The sequence below is a fragment of the Mustela nigripes genome, chromosome 5 (genome assembly GCF_022355385.1).
Source record: "Mustela nigripes isolate SB6536 chromosome 5, MUSNIG.SB6536, whole genome shotgun sequence".
Lineage (NCBI taxonomy): Eukaryota > Metazoa > Chordata > Mammalia > Carnivora > Mustelidae > Mustela > Mustela nigripes.
Window position 1 is genome coordinate 127,335,348 of NC_081561.1, and position 22,646 is coordinate 127,357,993.

At 38.3% G+C, this 22,646-nt stretch overlaps 1 protein-coding gene across 1 annotated transcript in view; it reads left to right on the plus strand.

The window, feature by feature from the left end:
* Positions 1-22,646, plus strand: part of LOC132018346 (uncharacterized) — a 190,221-nt gene that overhangs the window by 11,765 nt on the left and 155,810 nt on the right. Inside the window, exon 2 of the mRNA XM_059401165.1 lies at positions 21,742-21,891. Within this exon, the coding sequence (XP_059257148.1) occupies positions 21,761-21,891 (131 nt within the window). The 5' untranslated portion in view covers positions 21,742-21,760. The remainder of the gene's footprint in view (positions 1-21,741; positions 21,892-22,646) is intronic.

The window sequence follows — 22,646 nt, forward strand, 5'->3', positions numbered from 1 at the left end:
AAAACTGTGGTTGTTGAACCCAGTATTTATTTTGTTCTCTACAAATGAGTTTCTTAGATATAATTTATATCCAAAGATTATTAATTAAATGAGTAATTCAGTTTAAGATTAGTTTAGGAATTAGAAAAATATCTATAAAGTTCAATTATTTAGGCTTTCCATGAGAAAACAAACCCATCTTGCATAAGTTAGAATAGTATACTAACATTTTAATTCACCCTGTAATTAAATCAGGAAGAAGACATATGGTTGTTTTAATACAGCATTATTAAACCAATCTAATTTGTCCAAGGATTCCTTTTAATTAGGAATATGATTACTTAAACTTTTCTATTTTTCATATTTTTCTATTTCCTAAATATTTAGGAACTCTTCAAGTTTTGTTTAAGAATACTAAAGTTTCCTTTCTGTTTTTCTCTTTGCTATCAAATTGCATTTCATTACTTACTTTGTCAACTTGTAAATAAGGCTATTTTTATGGTAATTTTCCAGTCAGATTGTAGCTTGAGCTAGAAGCACAGCTTTAGATTTATTAACTCCTTACTTTGGGGCATCAAACTCTTTCTCACATCTTTACCTGGCTCATTATTTATGCTTTTCTATTTTCTTTTGAAAGACGAGAGAGTAAAAGTTATGTACCCAGACTTTATAGATTTCTTGCAAAGACCGTGAAGCTGTAGGAGAGTCAAGAAGCAATCATTCTCATTCCATCACAAATTCAGGCTTAATTGAATGGTTGTACCATTCAAGCAAAACTTTCTCTAGTCTCTACCCTTTGTCCTAAAACTAGGTGGAAACAATTTCAAATTTTATTCATTATGTATATTTTGTTCTCTCTGAATTTGTCTGTTGGAATTAGATATCCTTACATAGTGTGTTCAAATGACAGCTTTTATGGCCCATTAATCTCTAATAGTGTCCCAAGGGACAGCAGAAGTTGCTGTCAGAGAAGTTTATAATTGTAAATAAATAGACTATTATAAAAAGCTATGCCTTTCTTTTTGAGGAGGAAAGTCTTTTTTAAATGACACTAAAAGAACCATCAACTTTGATTTTATAACATTAGCCACAGATGGAACAAATGTAGTCAAAGTACACAAAACTGGCTGATGGTGGCAGCTCCAGATCTCCAATAGCTGCTCTCCTCTCCAGAGGGCACAAAAATATGTTTATCTTGATTTGAGTCAGAGTGGCACACAGCATAAAAGACAACACAGAGAGTTTCACCAATAGTAAGGCAGCAATAAAATAAATCAGTACTGTATTGAGTGATACGAACAACTTTCCAACCTCCTGGTGAAACTAAATCAAGGTCTCAAGACCTAGAGGCAAAGAAAGAGATCATCTAAATGACAGGAGCTAACGGAATCCTCAAGACAAACATAAAATACAATCAAATACGTGTCACTTGTTACCTCAAAAGACCATACAGGCCATTAAAAACTACATTATCAACACGGCTGCTGCCAAAGGAGAAATAAGGGTGTGTACATATCAGAACCAGCATGAAAACCAGAATTAACTGGGACACAAAAACCAAACAAATGGTCATAAAAAGAAATAGAATCAACTAGATTAAAACCCTATTTCCACAAGAGATTCACCCTAAGACTGGGAAAAGTTATACCTCAAAGAGCCCTGAGTTGCAGTTTACTCAGCTCCAACTACTCAATACATCTCTGGTAGATAAATACATAAAATCTTGGTAATCGTCAAAGAAATACTCAGAGACACAGCATCTAGTAACGAAAAGTTTACTCTCAAGAAAGGTTTATAAGAAACTCCCAGGTTTTAAAATGTCTGGTTCACTAAATAAAAGAATACAAGAATGGAGGAACACAAAAGAACCAACATGACTAGCTCATAGTTAGTCTGCTCATGGAAGAAAAGATACAAATTGTCTTACAGGATTGTCATAGCTACAAAGGTTATTATGAATTTTCAGCTATCATCATTGCAAAAACTGATAAAATTGCTTTTATGAGGGAGTCAGTACTTATAAACAAAACTTGAGGGATTCTTTTATCTTGGGAAAGCAAACTAGACACAGTGACTCTGTTTTTGTTTACTTATTTCTCTGTGCAAGTTGTTTTATTCTCTGATTATGATGTATATAGACCCTGATGCAGCGGAGCGACATGTCAGTTTTGCTGCCACACATGCTACTTTTGGTCCTTGGTGGTTGAAAACCCTTTCACAAATACTGAATTATTATAACTTAAGGGAAAAAAACTAATAATACAGAGGAAAAGGCCAAGTTTAAGAGAGGTACTTTGGAGAATGGATTCTTTTTTAAAGAAATTGTCTTATCTTTGTGGACAAGCTACTAAAAACTTTGGATTAATGAGATTGTAATACGAATGACTAACACAAATCATAAAAACTTGATTTTGACTGAGAAAAAAGGCTAGAGAGAAATGGTAGAACAAAATGAAATTTGCCCTGCCTTTCAGTGAGAAGTTAATTTGAATTCAAAAGCTGACTTTGTCAGACTCAAGGAAAAATATAGACAGAATTCCATACTTCAAGGATTTGTATACTGCTAAGAGGACTGAGGTTCATTTAGCCCATATCGCTTTGATGAGCCTCTTCCAAACAGCAAGACAGGTTGGTTTTTCCCAGAGACCTGTTTAGATCAGCTTTGCTCAAAATGGGACTGTGATTCAAAAGTGGATACTGACATTGATTAATAGTGAGCTCGGACCAGCAGTTTGTTTTTAATGAAACAGAATAGAAAATAGATTATCTGTGGTACCCCTAAAGTAAGTATTGAGACTTCTACTTTAGGTAGGATTTAGTAGAAAGACTAGGCTCCCACTGAAACAAATAAATTACAAAGTTGAATGTTTAAAGTTGTTGGAAAATTGTGGGCAGAGCGAAGCCTAGAAGAACTAAATTTCTAGAGAAGGAAAAGCTCTCCTGGTGAGCTACAATCCCTGGCTCTTTTATTCCTTGGATCATTTACCAATTCTGGTCATATTGACTCTGTTTTTGGCATAGGGACTCTACTGGGCCAAAGAAGAAGCCAGGTGAGTTTTTGAAGCCAATAGGTCCAGGCATGCCAGATTTGACTCTAAAGAAGCCTGAAACATACCCTGGATATTTGCTGAATGTTGAAGTATAAAAGAGCCTGGAGAGCTGGTCCAGAAAGGCAGAATAAAATCTTCAATTTTATGATGCTTAGGAGACAAATTCCTTCTAGAGAGAGGGACGGCACCAACCATACGACAGGGCTTTCCCTCAAGTTTTTGCCAGATACTGAACTTGATGTTGTGAGAGACTAAGCTCAAAACTTTTGAAGGACAGAGTTTCAGGGATGAGGACAAAGAGAAAAGCCAAACTATCAATCAAAAGCTGCAGAAGGCCACACTCAAGAAGGAAACTGGATTGGAAAGGTAAGGTCTCTCCAGAAAGCTTGGAGACAGAATCTCAAAAGAGACAGAAAGCCAGCATGAACACTTGGCCAGGCTCTCTCTCAAGACATCTGCCACATTTTGAAGCTGCATGAGGTAGGAAACTAATGAGCTAAACTTTAAGCCTCTAAAGGGCAGAACTGATTCTCTCATAGTTTTTAAAAGCTGAAGGAGAGAGACCTGCTAAACTATCAATCAAAAGTCCAGGTTGATTTATAGCTGCAGTGTCCACAATAGCCAAACTATGAAAAGATCCTAGATGTCCATCAGCAGATGGATGTATAAAGAAGATGTGGTACACACGCATGCGCACGCACACACACACACACACACACACACACACACACACGGGAATATTATGTAGCCATCAAAAATGAAATCTTGCCATTTGCAACGATGTGAATGGAACTAGAGGCTATTATGCTAAGTGAAATAAGTCAATCAGAGAAGGACAATTATTATATGGTCTCACTGATATGAAGAATTTGAGAAACAAGAAAGACAATCATAGGGTAAGGGAGGGAAAATGAAACAAGATGAAACCAGAGAGGGAGACAAATCATAAGAGACTCTTAATCTCAGGATACAAAATGAGGGTTGCTGGAGGGGAGGGAAGTAGAGGGGTAGGATGGGTGGCTGGTGGACATTGGGAAGCGTTATGTGCTATGGTGAGTGCTGTGAGTTGTGTAAGACTGATGAATCACAGACCGGTACCCCTGAAACAAATAATACATTATATACTTAAAAACAAAAAGTCCAAGTGAGCCACCTCTGAAGAAAAAGGACAAAGGAGAGGTAAACTAAGTCTAACTAAAACCAGAATGCAGCCCTGATCCAATTCAATTCCTAATGGGCTTAAGATGATCAGTCCTTTAAATTATGCATCTAACAGAAGAAAGGGAGAAAGTTTACAGGGGGAAATAATATCATTATTAGTCCAGTTGGTTCTTTTAATATTATTATTTTTTAAGATTGATTTTAGAGAGAGAGAGCATGGGGTGGGGTCATGGGCAGAGTGAGGAGACGCCTCACTGAGCATGGAGCCTGATGCAAGACTTGATCTCACAGCCCTGAGATATATGTATGCATATATATGCACAAGGAAAAAGGGAAAGATGGACAAATTGGATAAAATGATGGACAATTTTTGCAGATTTGGAACCTATAAAGATAATGTACATTATGTAATTTAAAAATACAACAGCTAAAATTGAGAATTCACTGGATAGTTTTTTTTTTTTTAATAGCTTAGACTGAGGAAAAAATACAGTTAGTGAACTTAAGGACGGATAAATAGAAAATATCCAGAAATGAGGCACAGAGACAAAAAGAACAGGATGAATAAAACTGAATAAAAGAGACATGTGGATGGGACACCTGGGTGGCTCAGTTGGTTAAGCAGCTGCCTTTAACTCACGTATTGATCCCAGCATCCTGGGATCGAGTCCCACATCGGGCTCCTTGCTCGGCAGGGAGCCTGCTTCTCCCTCTGCCTCTGCCTGCCACTCTGTCTGCTTGTGCTCACTCTCGCTCCTCTCTCTTTGACAAATAAATAAATAAAATCTTTAAAAAAAGAGAGAGAGAGACATTTGGAATATAGCTAAATAACCAAATGTACGTTTAATTAAGAGTCCCAGAAGGTAAGAATGAAAGAGAGTGGGGAAGAGCAATATTTCAAGAGATAATAATCAAGAAATTTCCAAAATTGATGACTCACATCTGCCCCAACATTAAAGGTCAGTGAACCCCAGTACACAGCAAGGATATATACAAAGGAAGCCACAATTAAGCACATTATGGTTGAAACGCTGAAAGGCAAAGATAAAAAGCAGCAAGAGAAAAATAAGTCACATCTACTTTCTACAAAAGGAACAGCAAGATAATTTATTTTCTGACAAATTATGGAAGCCAAAAAGAATAAAAAGACATTTAAAGTGTTAAAAGAAAAAAAAAATCAGTTTATACCTAATTAAAATATCCTTAAGAAATCATGATAAAATAAAAATTTATTCAAACAAATAAAAACTGGGAGAATTCATCATCAACAGACCCAAAATATGAATACTATTAAAGGTAGTTCTTTAGACTAAAGGAAAATTAATTCAAAGGCCAACATGGGTCTTCAGGAAAGAAGAACAGCAGAAAAGATAAATATGTGATTAAGTTTTTAGATTTTGAATTTATTTATTTATTTATTTGACAGAGAGACAGAGAGCACAAGCAGGGGGAGCGGCAGAGGGAGAAGCAGGCTCCCTGCTGAGCAGGGAACCCGATTTGGCGCTCAGTCCCAGCACCCTAGGATTATGACCTGAGCCAAAGGCAGATGCTGAACCAACTGAGCCACCCAGGTGCCCCGTGATTAAGTTTTTAAAATTGAATTTCAAAGCAGCAAAAAAAAAAAGATGTTGTGGAGTTTATACGCAGAAGTTAAAGAAAAAATAACAGTTGTATGAATTGTAGGAGGGAGATAAATGTACATAAACCATCGTAAGGTTTTTATCCTTTGACAGTGGTTTAAAAAAAAACAAAAACAAAATCTAGAGAGGCTTCTGGGTGGCTCATTCAGTTGAACATCCAGCTCTTGGTTTCTGCTTAGGTCATGACCTCATGTGTCATGAGACAAAGCCCCATACCCAGCACTGTCCTTAGTGGGGAGTGGAGAGGGGATGCTCTCCCTCTGGTCTCCCCACACTTGTGTGTGTGCTTTTTCTCTATATATAAAATAATAAAATAAAGAAATCTTTTAAAAATACTAGCTTAATGTAAGCTGTAATAAGCCAAGGATTCATATTAAAATCTAGAGGAATGATTATCAAAGTATAAGAGTTAACAAAGTAACAGTATAAACATCATCTGGGAATTTTTTAGAAGTAAAAATTCTCAGTCCTCCCCCAGACTTATTAAATTATAAACTTTAAAAGTAGGGCCCAGAAATCTATGTTGGAATAGTGTTCTAGGTGATTCTGATGCACACTAACATTTGAGAACCACTGCTCTGGGTAACTACCAAAAGAAAACAAACAGGTATAATTAAGAACCTAATAGAAGAGGTCAAACAGAATAATAAAAACACTTGTTTAATCCAAAGTAATGAAAGAAAGGAGGAATGGAGGAAGAACAGATAAGATAAGTAGAAATAAAAACAAAATGAATAAAATAAAATTCACAGTAAGATTGTGAACATAAACCCAACTATAACAGTAATCACATTAAATGCAAATGAACTAAATGTTCCAACTAAAAGACAAGATTTTCAGATTGGATTCAAGAAACAAAAAGGCACAGATAATTTAAAAGGATTAAAAAGACATACCATATAAACACTACCCCCCCAAATGCTTGTGTGATTGTATCACTAATACATACATTTTACTTTAAGAAATATTACTAAATGGGGGGAGACAAGATGGCGGGGAAGTAGGAGGAGGGACCGTTTCAACCTGTACCCTAAAGTGAGCTGATTACCTACCAAAGAACTCCGATCACCCATGAAATCAGCCTGAGATCACAATTATACCCCTCTGGATCTCTACAGGGGCAGAAGATGCCAGTGGGCAGGTAAAGCAGAGTGGGAATGTCGGACTGATGTTGGAAGATAAACAAAAGGGGGAGGGAGCCACCAGAGGTGACCGATGGGAAATACCCCAATCCGAGAGTGCCCTGCATCTGGGGACCAGCATTAACTTGGAGACTGGTTGAAAGCACTCAAAAAGAGCAAAGGATCGTGGGGGGAAATTACGGGAATCGGGGTGGCTAGGGACAGGGGCTTAAGTCCCCGGACCCAGGGCAGCCTCCCATGGCACTGAGCCAGAGAGAGTGCCGCGGAGAAACCAGCTCTTGGTCCCTGAGCCGCCAGCGCGCCTAGAACGCCAGGGTTCCGGCTCCTGTGAGGGGCTGCAGCCTCGCCAGAGGGCAGAACACTGCCACGCGCTATCAGAGCCTGAAACGCGCATGCCCCACACTCTCCCCGGAGACAGATGCGCCAAGGCCCAGCCTGGTGCTCTCCGACCCGCGTGGTGCTATCAGAGCCTGAGATGTGCGCGCACCCCACAGCCTCCCCTGAGAGAGGTGCGTGCAAGGTGGGCACTCAGACCCAGAAAGACCAGACACTCCCAGCCCGGGCCAGCGGGGAAATCTCAGTGTGCGATCGCTGCTTGGAACCTCTCTGGTGGTCTGGAGCTGCCCAGACAGCCGCTGCCCTGGTTTTGGGTACAAGCAGAAGAACCTGCGTCCCCAGGGACTGTGACTCAGAACCTGCTCTGCCAGCAGCCAAGGGGGAATTTATATGGGTTCTGTGGCACCCACAGGGGAGCAGACTAAGGCTTCTCTCTGAGAGGGAGGTCAGGGTGCAGTTTGCTTTCCTCTAAACCTCGAAAAACCATCAAAAGCGGTCAAGGTGAGAGAAAAATATGTGAACAAACATAAAAACCTCCAGAGAACAAAAGCCTGAAAAAAACGGTTTCCTCAGAGCCCACCCCCTTGAGGGGGGCAGGAGGACTTAACTCAGGGAACATCATTGACTGAAAATCCACTTGGCAGTCCCCTCTCCCCGAAAACCAACCAGGAAAGAAAGAAAAAAAAAAAAGACTACAAGAAAACAACCACTACTACTTCATAGGACAACTTTTATTTTTAACTCATTCCCACTATTCTGGTTCATTTTTTTTTAATATATAGATAATTTTTTAACCTATTGACCATTACAGTGAGATGTCCAGTACATCAAATTCCATAATAGCCTTATAACCTAAACTTTTTGATACATACACCTGTGTTTTTCTATTTTTTAAAATATTTTTAAAATTTTAGTTTAGTCTAGTTTATTCCTTTTTTATTTTTATTTTCTAATATTCATAGAGAGTTAAACTTCAAGGTAACCCCCTTTCCCCAATCAATGCTACCCCTATAGGTAAACCAATTTTTAATCCCCCTTTATCTTAGGAAAGGTGAGTCGTTTAACAAAGATATCAAGATACATCCATGAATAATCAAAATAACCTTCCTCGCCCACACTGAGAATTTATAACCACTCTCCCATCTTTTTCTTCTGCCAGTGTTTCTGTGTATTTGTGTTTGTCCTGATAGTATATAAATCTTATACTTGGGGTTCATTTTGATGAGGTTCTTCCTTTACTTCATATATATATATATATATATATATATATATATATATATATTTCTCTTGTCATATACTTTTATCAGTCTTTTTGTTTGTCTGTTTTTGTTTGTATACTTCATAAATCTTACCTTGGGGCCCATTTGGGCTGAGCCTTCTCTTTTATCTTCCCTTTCTTTCCTGTCTCTCTCTTTATCTTCTTTTTCTTTTCTTTTTTCTTTCATTCGGGTGGGGAATCTTGATTTCTCAGAAGCGTTCCAGGGTGCACTTTGACTGCACCACGGTTGATACATCCAGCTACATCCATTCAGTCATCTCTCACCAAAATGACAAGGAGGAGGAATGCCCAACGAAGAAAAATACAGCTCTTTCTGCAACAGAGCTAATGGCTATCGACATAGACAATATGTCAGAAAAGGAATTCAGGCTAACAATTATCCAGGCAATAGCTAGGTTGAAGAAAGCCGTGGATGACCAAACGGAATTGATTAGGGCAGAACTGAAAGCCACCAGGGATGATGTTCAAAATGCTCTCAATGAGTTCCAATCTAATCTAAATTCTCTAAAAGCTAGGGTAACTGAGACAGAAGATAGAATTAGCGATCTGGAGGACAAACAGAGAGAGAGGATCAGGAGGAAGCCTGGAACAAACAGCTTAGAAGCCACGAAAACAGAATCAGGGAAATAAACGATGCCATGAAACGTTCCATCAGAATTATTGGAATCCCTGAAAGGGAGGAGAAAGAAAGAATTCTAGAAGATATAGTGGAACAAGTTGTTTATGAAAATTTTCCCAATCTCACGAACGGAACCAGCGTTCCTGTACTAGAGGCAGAACGGTTTCCCCCCAAGATTATAGATTCTCGAAAGTCCTCGAGACACCTAATAGTAAGAATGAAGAATTATAATTGTAGGCAGACCCTCTTGAAAGCAGCTAGGACAAAGAAGCTCCTTACGTACATAGGAAAGCCCATCAGAATAATGTCAGACCTGTCCACAGAGACCTGGCAAGCCAGAAAGGGCTGGCAAGATATATTCAGGGCACTAAATGAGAAGAATATGCAGCCAAGAATACTTTATCCAGCAAGACTGACATTCAAAATGAATGGAGAAATAAAGAATTTCCAAGATCGGCAAGGCTTAAAAGAGTATGAGACCACCAAGCTGACACTGCAGGAAATATTAAGTGGGGGGGGGTGTCTATAAAAGAGGAAAAATCCTAAGAATAGCATTGAACAGAAATATAGAGACAATCTACAGAAAGAAAGACTTCAAAGGTAACACGATGTCAATAAAAACGTATCTATCAATAATCACTCTCAATGTGAATGGCCTAAATGCGCCCATCAAATGACACAGGGTTGCAGATTGGATAAAATGACAGGACCCATCCATACGTTGTCTACAAGAGACCCATTTTGAACCTAAAGATACACCCAGACTGAAAGTGAAGGGATGGAGAAGCATCTTTCATGCCAATGGGCCTCAAAAGAAGGCCGGGATAGTGATTCTTATATCAGAAAATTAGATTTTAAACTAAAGACTGTAGTCAGAGATACAGAAGGACACTACATAATTCTTAAAGGGACTATCCACCAAGATGATCTAACAATTGTAAATATCTACGCCCCCAATAAGGGAGCAGCCAATTACATAAGAAAACTATTAATCAAGATAAAGAGTCATATTGATATGAATACATTAATAGTAGGAGATCTTAACACACCTCTCTCAGAAATAGACAGATCATTAAAGCAGAAAATCAATAAAAAAACAAGAGCATTGAATGACACATTGGACCAGATGGGCCTCATAGATATATACAGAACATTCCACACTAAAACAACAGAATACTCATTCTTCTCAGATGCACATGGAACCTTCTCAAGAATAGACGACATACTGGGTCACAAATCAGGACTCAACCGATACCAAAAGACTGAGATTATTCCCTGCACATTCTCAGATCACAGTGCTTTGAAACTGGAGCTCAATCACAAGGAAAAGTTTGGAAGGAACTCAAACGCCTAGAAGCTAAAGACCACCTTGATTAAGAAAGCTTGGATCAACCAGGAGATCAAAGAAGAACTTAAACAATTCATGGAAACCAATGAGAATGAAGACACTTCGGTCCAAAACATATGGGATACAGCAAAGACAGTCCTAAGGGGGAGATACATAGCCATCCAAGCCTCCCTCAAAAAAATTGAAAAATCCAGAATACACCAGCTGTCTCTACACCTTAAAGAACTGGAGAATCAACAACAAATCAAACCAACTCCACACGTAAGAAGGGAAATAATCAAGATTAGAGCAGAGATCAATGAGGTAGAAACCAGAGGTACAGTAGAACGTATCAATGAAACTAGAAGCTGGTTTTTTGAAAGAATCAATAAGATCGATAAACCACTGGCCACACTAATCCAAAAGAAAAGAGAGAAAGCCCAAATTAATAAAATTATGAATGAAAAGGGAGAGATCACAACTAACACCAAGGAAATAGAAACAATCATCAGAAGTTATTATCAACAGTTATATGCCAATAAGCTAAGCAACCTAGATGAAATGGATGCATTCCTAGAAAACTATAAACTCCCAAAATTGAACCAGGAAGAAATTGACAACCTGAATAGACCGATATCTAGTAACGAGATTGAAGCAGTGATCAAAAACCTCCCAAAAAACAAGAGCCCAGGACCTGATGGATTCCCTGGAGAATTCTACCAAACTTTCAAAGAAGAAATAACACATATTCTCCTGAAGCTGCTTCAAAAAATTGAAGCAGATGGAAAACTTCCAGACTCTTTTTATGAAGCCAGCATTACCCTGATCCCCAAACCAGGCAAAGACCCTACCAAAAAGGAGAATTTCAGACCAATATCACTGATGAATATGGATGCTAAGATTCTCAACAAGATCCTAGCAAACAGGATCCAACAGCACATTAAAAAGATTATCCACCATGACCAGGTGGGATTCATCCCTGGGTTACAAGGATGGTTCAACATTTGCAAAACAATCAATGTGATAGAACAAATCAATAAGAGAAGAGAGAAGAACCACATGGTCCTCTCAGTTGATGCAGAAAAAGCATTTGACAAAATCCAGCATCCGTTCCTGATTAAAATGCTTCAAAGTATAGGGATAGAGGGAACATTCCTGAACTTCATAAAATCTATCTATGAAAGACCCACAGCAAATATCATCCTCAATAGGAAAAAGCTCACAGCCTTCCCGTTGAGATCAGGAACACGACAAGGATGCCCACTCTCACCACTCTTGTTCAACATAGTATTAGAAGTCCTAGCAACAGCAATCAGACAACAAAGAGAAATAAAAGGTATCCAAATGGACAATGAAGAAGTCAAACTCTCTCTCTTCGCAGATGACATGATTCTTTATATGGAAAACCCAAAAGACTCCACCCCCAAACTACTAGAACTCATACAGCAATTCAGTAACGTGGCAGGATACAAAGTCAATGCACAGAAATCAGTGGCTTTCTTATACACTAATAATGAAAATACAGAAAGGGAAATTAGAGAGTCAGTTCCATTTACTATAGCACCAAGAACCATACGATACCTGGGAATAAACCTAACCAAAGAGGTAAAGGATCTGTACTCGAGGAACTACAGAACACTCATGAAAGAAATTGAAGAAGACACAAAAAGATGGAAGACCATTCCATGCTCTTGGATCGGAAGAATAAACATTGTTAAAATGTCTGTACTGCCTAGAGAAATATATACTTTTAATGCCATTCCGATCAAAATTCCACTGGTATTTTTCAAAGAGCTGGAGCAAATAATCCTAAAATTTGTAAGGAATCAGAAGAGACACTGAATCGTTAAGGAAATGTTGAAAAACAAAAATAAAACTGGCGGCATCACGCTACATGATTTCAAGCTTTACTACAAAGCTGTGATCACCAAAACAGCATGGTACTGGCATAAAAACAGACACATAGGCCAGTGGAACAGAGTAGAGAGCCCAGATATGGATCCTCAACTCTATGGTCAAATAATCTTCGACAAAACAGGAAAAAATATACAGTGGAAAAAAGACAGTCTTTTCAATAAATGGTGCTGGGAAAACTGGACAGCTATATGTAGAAGAATGAAACTCGACCATTCTCTTACACCATACACAAAAATAAACTTGAAATGGATAAAAGAACTCAACCTGAGACAGGAATCCATCAGAATCCTAGAGGAGAACATAGGCAGTAACCTCTTTGATATCAGCCACAGCAACTTCTTTCAAGATATATCTCCAAAGGCAAAGGAAACAAAAGCAAAAATGAACTTTAGGGACTTCATCAAGATCAAAAGCTTCTGCAAAGCAAATGAAACAGTCAACAAAACAAAGAGGCAACCCACGGAATGGGAGAAGATATTTACAAATGACAGTACAGACAGAAGGTTGATATCCAGGATCTATAAAGAACTTCTCAAACTCAACACACACAAAATAGATAATCATATCAAAAAATGGGCAGAATATATGAACAGACACTTCTCCAATGAAGACATACAAATGGCTATCAGACACATGAAAAAATGTTCATCATCGCTAGCCATCAGGGAGATTCAAATTAAAACCACATTGAGGGACGCCTGGTGGCTCAGTTGGTTAAGCAGCTGCCTTCGGCTCAGGTCATGATCCCAGCATTCTGGGATTGAGTCCCACATTGGGCTCCTTGAGGAAGCCTGCTTCTCCCTCTGCCTCTGCCTGGAACTCTGTCTGCCTCTGCTCACTCTCTCTGACAAAAAAAAAAAAAAAAAAAAAAAAAAAAAAGTTAAAAAAAATAAAAAATAAAACCACATTGAGATACCACCTTACACTAGCTAGAATGGCCAAAATTAGCAAGATAGGAAACAACATGTGTTGGAGAGGATGCAGAGAAAGGGGAACCCTCTTATACTGTTGGTGGGAATGCAAGTTGGTGCAGCCACTTTGGAGAACAACGTGGAGATTCCTCCATGAATTAAAAATAGAGCTTCTCTAGGGCCCTGCAATTGCACTACTGGGTATTTACCCCAAAGATACAGATGTAGTGAAAAGAAGGGCCATCTGTACTCCAATGTTCATAGCAGCAATGACCACGGTCGCCAAACTGTGGAAAGAACCAAGATGTCCTTCAACAGACGAATGGATAAGGAAGATGTGGTCCATATACACTATGGAGTATTATGCCTCCATCAGAAAGGATGAACCCTGAAAACATGTGAGGGGCCCCTGGGTGGCTCAGTTGGTTAAGTGTCTGACTCTTTGTTTCAGCTCAGGTTATGATCAAATGGCTCGTGGGATTAAGTCCCAAAATCACTTTGATTGGTGGGCTTAATCCAGTTACATTTATTATAATTACTGATATATTTGAATTTATTTCTACCATACTTCTTTTTCATTTTCTCCTTTTTTTTCTGATTTCTTTTTTTTTCTGTGCTATTCCTATCAGTTTATTTCTTTTATGTTCAGTTAGCCACTTTATAGTACATAATTAGTTTTTGATGTAGTGTTCGATGACTCATTAGTTAAGTATAACACCCAGTGCTCATTACAGCATGTGCCCTCCTCAATACCCATTGTTTCTTGGGGTCCATAGTCTCTCATGGTTCATCTCCCTCACTGATTTCTCCCCCTTTGGATTTCTCTCCCTTCCCCTATGGTCCTCCTTGCTATTGCTTATATTCCACATATGAGTAAAACCATATGATAATTGCCTTTCTCTGCTTGACTTACTTCACTTAACAAAATCCCCTCTAGTTCTATCCATCTTGATGCAAATGGTGGGTATTCATTGTTTCTGATGACTGAATAATATTCCATTATGTAGATGTACCACATCTTTATCCATTTATTTGTTGAAGGGCATTTTGGCTCCTTCCACAGTTTGGCTATTGTGGACATTGATGCTAAGAATATTCGGGTGTACATGCCCCTTCTTTTCACTAAGTTTGTATCTTTGGGGTAAATACCTAGTGGTGTAATTGCTGGGTCATAAGGTAGCTCTATTCTTAACATTTTAAAAAAATCTCCGTACTGTTTTCCAGAGTGGCTGTACCAACTTGCATTCCCACCAATAGCATAAGAGAGTTCCCTTTTCTCCAAATCCTCATTAACATTTGTTGCTTCCTGTTTTGTTAATTTTTGCCATTCTAACTGGTATAAGGTGGTATCTCATTGTGGTTTTGATTTGTTTTTCCATGATGGCTAATGATGTTGAGCATTTTTTCATGTGTCTGTTGACCATTTGTATGTCTTCTTTGGAGAAGTATCTGTTCATGTCTTCTGCCCATTTTTTGACGTGATTATCTGTTTTTTGAGTGTTGAGTTTGAGGACTTCTTTATAGATCTTGGGTATCAGCCCTTTGACTGTAGTGTCATTTACAAATATCTTCTCCCATTCTGTAGGTTACCTCTTTGTTTTGTTGACTATTTCTTTTTTTTTTTTTTAAGATTTTATTTATTTATTTGTCAGAGAGAGTGAGCACAGGCAGACAGAGAGGCAGGCAGAGGCAGAGGGAGAAGCAGGCTCCCTGCTGAGCAAGGAGCCCGATGTGGGACTCGATCCCAGGACGCTGGGATCATGACCTGAGCCGAAGGCAGCCGCTTAACCAACTGAGCCACCCAGGCGTCCCTCTTATTTTTTTTTTTTTAAGATTTTATTTTATTAGACAGAGAGAGACACAGTGAGAGAGGGAATACAAGCAGGGGGAATGAGCAAGTTAGAAGCAGACTTCCTGCTGAACAGGGAGCCAGATGCAGGGCTCGTTTCGAGGAACCTGGGATCAGGACCTGAGCTGAAGGCAGACGCTTAGTGACTGAGCCGCCCAGGCACCCCTTGTTGACCATTTCTTTTGCTGTGCAGAAGCTTTTGATCTTGATGAAGTCCCAAAAGTTCATTTTTGCTTTTGTTTCCTATGCCTTTGGAGACATGTCTTGAAAAAAGTTGCTGTCGCCGATTTGAAGAAGTTACTTCCTATGTTCTCCTCTAGGATTTTGATACATTCCTACCTCACGTTGAGGTCCCTTAACCATTTTGAGTTTATATTTGTGTGTGGTATAAGAGAATGGTCGAGTTTCATTCTTCTATACATAGCTGTCCGATTTTCCCAGCACCATTTATTGAAGAGACTGTCTTTTTTCCACTGTATATTTTTTTCCTGCTTTGTTGAAGATTATTTGACCACAGAGTTGAGGGTCCATTTCTAGAGTCTCTATTCCATTCCACTGGTCTCTCTGTTTGTTTTTGTGCCAATACCATGCTGTCTTGGTGATCATGGCTTTGTAGTATAACTTGACATCAGGCACTGTGATGCTTCCAGCTTTGTTTTTCTTTATCATCCTTCCATTGGCAATTTGGAGTCTTTTCTGGTTCCATACAAATTTTACGATTTTGTTGTTTCAGCTCTTCGAAAAAAGCCAACGATATTTTAATAGGGATGGCATTGAAAATGTAAATTGCTCTGAGGATAGACATTTTAACAATGTTTATTTTTCCAGTCCATGAACATAGAATATTTTTCCATCTTTTGTGTCTTCCTCAATTTCTTTCATAAGTATTCTACATTTCTAGAGTATATATATCCTTTTCCTCTTTAGTTAGATTTATTTCTAGGTATCTTATGGTTTTTGTTGCTATTGTGAATGGAACTGATTCCTTAATTTCTCTTTCTACAGTTACATTGTTAGCGTATAGAAAAACAACTTATTTCTGTGCATTGATTTTGTATCCTCCCACATTGCTAAATTGCTGTATGAGTTCTAGCAATTTGAGGGTGGGGTCTTTTGGGTTTTCCTCATAAAGTATCCAGTCATTTGCTAAGAGGGAGAGTTTGACATCTTCTTTGCCAGTTTGGATACCTTTTATTTCTTTCTGTTGTCTGATTGCTGAGACTAGGACTTCTAGTATTATATTGAACAATAGTGGTGAGAGTGGGAACCCATGTTGTGTTCCTGATCTTAAGGGAAAAGTGATGATGATATTCACTGTGAGCTTTTCATAGATTTTTTTTATTATACTGAAGAATTTTCCCTCTATACTCTGAGAAGTTTTAATGAGGAACAGATGTTGTATTTTGTCAAACACTTTTTCTGCATCAGTTGAGAGGATCATATAGTTCTTGTCTTTATTTTATTAATGTACTCTACCATGTTGATTGATTTGAGAATGTTGAACCACCCTTGTATCCCAGGCATAAAACCCAGTTGGTTGTTGTGAATAATCCTTTTAATGTGCAGTTCATCCTATTGGCTTGGATCTTGTTGAATATTTTGGCATCCATGTTCATCAGGAATATTGGTCAGTAATTTGCCTTTTTATGGGGTCTTTGCCTGGTTTTGGGATCAGGGTAATGTTGGCTTCATAAAAGGAGTTTGGGAGTTTTCCTTCTGTTTCTATTTTTTGGAACAGCTGCAGTAGAATAGGTATTATTTCTTCTTTAAATGTTTGGTAGAATTCCCTTAGAAAGCCATCTGGCCCTGGAATTTCGTTTTTTTGGAGATTTTGATTACTGCTTCAATTTCATTATGAGTTACTGGTCTATTCTGATTGTCTATTTCTTCCTGTTTCAGTCTTGGGAGTTTATAAGTTTCCAGGAAGGCATCCATTTCTTCCAGGTTATTTAATTTGTTGGCATACAGTTGCTGGTAGTAATTTCTAGTAATTGTTTCTATTTCCTTGGTGTTAGTCATTATCTCTCCCCTTTCATTCATGATTATATTAATTTGGGTACTTTCACTTTTCTTTTGGATAAGTTGGCCAGTGGTTTATCAATCTTATAAATTCTTTCAAAGAAACAGCTTCTAGTTTTGTTGATCTCTTCTACTCTTTTTCTGGTTTCTATTTCATTGATCTCTGCCCTAATATTTATTATTTCTCCTGCTGCTTCATTTAGGTTTTATCTGCTATTCCTTATCCAGTTCCTAATATGTAGGGTTAACTTGTGCATTTGGGATTTTTCTAATTTTTTGAGAGGGGCTTGGATGGCTATGTATTTCCCCCTTAGGACTGCCTTTGCAGTATCCTATAGGTTTTGGATCAATGTGTTTTTGTTCTCATTGGTTTCCATGAATTATTTTAAGTTCTTCTTTAATTTTCTGGTTCACCCATTCATTCTTTAGCAGGTTGCTCTTTAACTTCCAAGTGTTTGAATTCCTTCCAAATTTTTTTCTTGTGATTGAGTTCCAGTTTTAAGGCATTGTGGCCTCATATGCAGGGAATAATCTCAATCTTTTGGTATTGGCTGAGACCTGATTTGTGACCCAGTATGTGGTCTATTTTGGAGAAAGTTCCATGTTTGAGAAGAATGAGTATTCTGTTTGTTTAAAGTGGAATGTTCTGTATATATCTATGAAGTCCATCTGGTCCAATGAGTCATTCAAAGCTCTTGTTTGTTTGTTGGTCTTCTGTTTAGAATATCTGTCCAGTGTTGAGAGTGGAGTGTTAAAATCTCTTACTATTAATGTATTATTGTCAATCTGATTCTTTATTTTTGTTCGCAGCTGGCTTATGTAGTTAGCTGCTCCCATTGGGAACATAGATAATTACAATTGTTAGATTTTCTTGTTGGATAGACCCTTTAAGAATGATATAATGTCCCTCTGGATCTGTTATTACAGTCTTTGGTTTAAATTTTAATTTTTCTGATATAAGGATTGCTACTCCAGCTTTCTTTTGAGGTCCATTGGCATGAAAAATGATTCTCCATCCCTTCACTTTCAGTCAGGTTCAAAATGAGTCTCTTGTAGACAACATATGAATGGGTCCTGTCTTTGTATCCAATCTGCCAGCCCGTGCCATTTCACGGGAGCATTTAGGCCATTCACTTTGGGGGTTACTACTGAAAGATATGTGTTTATTGCCATTCTATTGTCTGTAGAGTCCCTATTTCTATGGACTGTCTCTCTAAATTTCTGGTTCATATTACTCTTGGGGTGATATTACTCTTTCTTCTTTTATGAATCCCCCCTTAGTATTTCTTGTAGGGCTGACTTGGTGGTCACATATTCTTTCAGTTTCTGCCAGTCCTGGAAGCTCTTTATCTCTTCATCCATTCTGAATGACGGCCTTTCCAGATAAAGTGTTCTTGGCTGTGTGTTCTTCTCATTTAGTGCCTTGAATATGTCTTGACAGCCATTCTGGTTTGCCAGGTCTCTCTGGACAGGTATGATATCATTCTGATGTTCCTCCCTCTATATGTAATTGTTCCCCCTAATTGTCTTTAAGATGGCTTCCTTGGTTCTAAGATTTGGGAGTTTTACTATTATGTGCCAGGGTGTTGGTCTGTTCTCTTTGACCTTGGGTGATGTCCTCTCTGCCTCTAGGACATGAGAGGACATGTTCTCCAAATTAGGGAAGTTCTTAGTTTAAATATATCTTCTAGTCCTCTCTCTCTCTCTCTCTCCACCCCCTCAGGGATCCCAATAACTCTGACATTGGAACATTTCATTGTGTTGTTGATTTCTCTAAGTCTGTTCTCATGGATTTTAAGCTGTTTGTTCCCGGCCTCTTCCTGTTCCTTCTTTTCCATCAGTTTATCTTCTAGATCACTAATTCATTCTTCAGCCTCATTTACCTTAGCAGTTAGAGTATCTAGTTTAGATTGCATCTCATTCATAGCTTTTTTCAGTTTAGACTGATTAGCTCTCATTTCTACCTTTAGAGATTCTATGTTGCCATCAATGGCTTTCTTAAGCCTAGCTACTGTCTTCATAATTGTTACCATCAAGTCTATTTGAGACATCTTGCTTATATCCATATCCATTTGGTCTGTGGAGAGGCCATTATCTCTGGTTCTTTTCTTTGTTGGGAGTTCCTACTCCTAGTCATTCTGTTGAGTGGTGGTTGAGGGAATGTACAGAGTTGAAAATATCGACCACAATCCACACATGGTGCACCCTCTTGATGACCATCCTCTGTCCCTGTAGAGATACAGACATATAATCTTACATCACAGGCTGATTTTGTGGGTGTTCAGAGTAGCCTGGTACATATCTAGCTAAATTCAGGGGACCGGTTGAAACAGAGTACCCCACTCCACCATCTTGCCCTTTTCTTTTTCTGAATTCTATTGGATCTACAAGATCCATTTCTACCCTTTACCTCTACTTGTTTGAGATGGTCTAGGCCACATTTCTATTCTTCTAGTAGTCACCTTGAAATTTTTAACATAGAATTTTCCTAGCAGAGTCTAAAGTTACTCAGTATTTTTCTTCTAAACATGCCTGCTTTAAGCCCATCAAAGCCCACTTTAACCACTCATTGAACACCCACAAATACTGCTCAAGCTAATCTTACTATCTTTGTCTTAGAGTTTAGATTTTAGCACTTTTTTTTAAAAGATTTTATTTATTTATTTGACAGACAGAGATCACAAGTAGGCAGAGAGGCAGGCAGAGAGAGAGGAGGAAGCAGGCTCCCCGCTGAGCAGAGAGCCCAATGTGGGGCTCGATCCCAGGACCCTGGAATCATGACCTAAGCCGAAGGCAGAGGCTTAACCCACTGAGCCACCCAGGCGCCCCTAGATTTTACCACTTCAGGTTTTTTATTTATTTACAATCAGTAGTTAATCAAATATACTTATTTTTCTTTAAAGGCCATTGAAATAATTTTTGAAAATCTCTTTTCTGAGACTTTAAAAGAAGGCCCAGTGCCTGCCTGACACAGAATAGGTGCTCAGTAAATGGAATCCCCCCTACCCCACCTTCTAACTTACACAGATGTCTCTTTAATGCTAGATGTGACTGTTCAGCAGGCAGAGATTCCCCTGGGTTGGATCCATTTCATGGACAGTTGTCAAAGACTGACCTCTCCTTATGTTAACTTTGTGAGTACTGTACTTGACTGTGTAGGAAGCTAAACAGTGCAGGATTAAATGTTCTCATTTATGAGCTGTTAAGTGTTGAAACTGATCAGGAAATGAGGCAGAATGTCCATCCTTTGGGAGAAGAATCAGCCAGTCTATGTTGCTGCCACTCTTGGCTGCCAATTGGAATGCAGCTGTTAAGGCAGCTGCTTAACTCTTTGCCCAACTTGAAAGGACACTGCCAAGTGGCAAATATTTTTCATAACAGCATTTTACTTTTGCTAAGAACAACAGTGCATTTTATTGTGCTCCAGCAGGGTGCCAAACATGACAAATTTATTACTCAGCAGGCTCACAACCTAGACTGAGCATGAATGCTCATTTCTGTTTTTAATATTGATAAAAAGAGTAAGTAGTCCCCAAAGGAAGTCTCTACACAAAACATCTCTACTGCTTAATTATCTGTTGGAATGATAGCAGATTAACTTGTGAAAATGAAATAGCTCTAAAAGGAAAAATGAAAACCTAGAAATGTCCAAGGAAAAAAGGAAAGGTTAAATATTTTATTTTCTGAATTCTATTTTTAAATCTCTCTAATATAACCAAGAGTTATTTTACCCCACCTGTCCAGGACAGATGAGGGCAGCAGTAACACAGGAAACACATCATCCTCTGTATCCCCTGTAATTCATAGGTCCCATTCTGGGTCATGCAGTTAATCTATGTTGTTGATTAGAATATTGACACGAAGTACTTAGAAAACAACTGCATTGCATTTGACAGGCGATGAACTGGGTGGAGTAGGGCTGAGGGGTTATGAACTATTTTATTTAATGGTAAAAGTAATAAGCCAAATACAAACATTCAAAATAAAGAACAAACAGTTAAATCCTTAAGTATGATTTTCTTCCAAACTCCAAAGTGCTTGGGTCATGATCTTGTTAGGCTGATTTTCATTCCTGTACACACCAACTATTTGTTTCACTTGCAGTGATTCTAGAAGAAAGCCTTAACCAACATTAATAACATTTAGTGTGTAATTCCCACAAGACTTTATGAAGACTAGAGGGGTTGGACCAGAGGGATACATTCTCATTTTAATAAACCACCATCATCAAAGCTGGAGTGGAGTTGTTTCTGATGGTGAACTGGGCTGAACAAAGGAATAGTCAATGGAGGTTCTAATTTCTTTTTTCTCTACTGTTTACTAAATGGTCATCAAATAAATAACATCAAATAAATGATAACAGTCTAGTCAGCCTATTTCCTCAAATTGCAAAAGCATACATTCTCACAAAGTTGACATGATTTTTAAAAATTTTTTATTTTTTATAAACATATATTTTAAGACATGGTTTTTTGAAGAAAGATAGACAAGCTTTGCACTCTTGTTTTTCAGGGATATAGTAAAGTGGTAAATGCAAATCATGGATGAAATTTATAAGATCGCTTCCACAGAAAGGATCCAGCAGTTAGAAAATGAACTGGCTATGCAACTGACTGAACTAAAGTCTGAGATAGAAGAACAGGAGACTCATCCAGCTTACAGGTAAATAGTAGTAGTGAGAGGGCATGGTCTTCAGGGGTTTTGCCCCTATTTTCGCTCCATAATCTCCATCAGCTTCCTCTTCTTTTTATAGAGACAACTGGCATTATCTCAAGCTCAGACTTTATGGCTGTCTGTGTTACCTGTATTCTAGAATTGCCAAGGCATTTAGAGGCAATGTCTTACCAAAGAAAATAGAAAAGTGCTCTTACATTTCACAAATACCATTGTCTTAAAGTTCCAGAAGCTATTATACAAATCATACTCATTGAAAAGAAATCTCATTTTACCCAGAAATGTTCTCATTGAATTTGACCTTGTTTTGGACCTCTTTGGATATTGTCCTAAGAAAGGCTTCCTGAAGTCTCTTTTATCTTTTAGAATAGAGTGATGGGAAATCTTTGGATCCTTGTATTTCTTTACTCCCCCAAACTACTAAACACCGCTAAACACCACACCTAGAAGAATCTACCTATTATTCTGACAAATACGGAGCAACTTCTGCATGCCAGGTGTTGTGCTAGGTTCTGGAGTCCAAGGCAAATGTAAAGTGTCCACTTCTAATAATCACTTTAGCATTCTCATTCCCCTCTAGATTGAAAAAAAATATTGAGAACTGTAGGATAATGGTGCCTTGGTCATTTTTCTTTTTCTTTTTTTTTCTTTTCTGCATTTGTTCATCTGTTTGCTTTCATAAGCCCAAGTCTTTGTAGTGGTTAAGTGTCTCATAAATGTTTGCTGAATGAATAAATGAATGA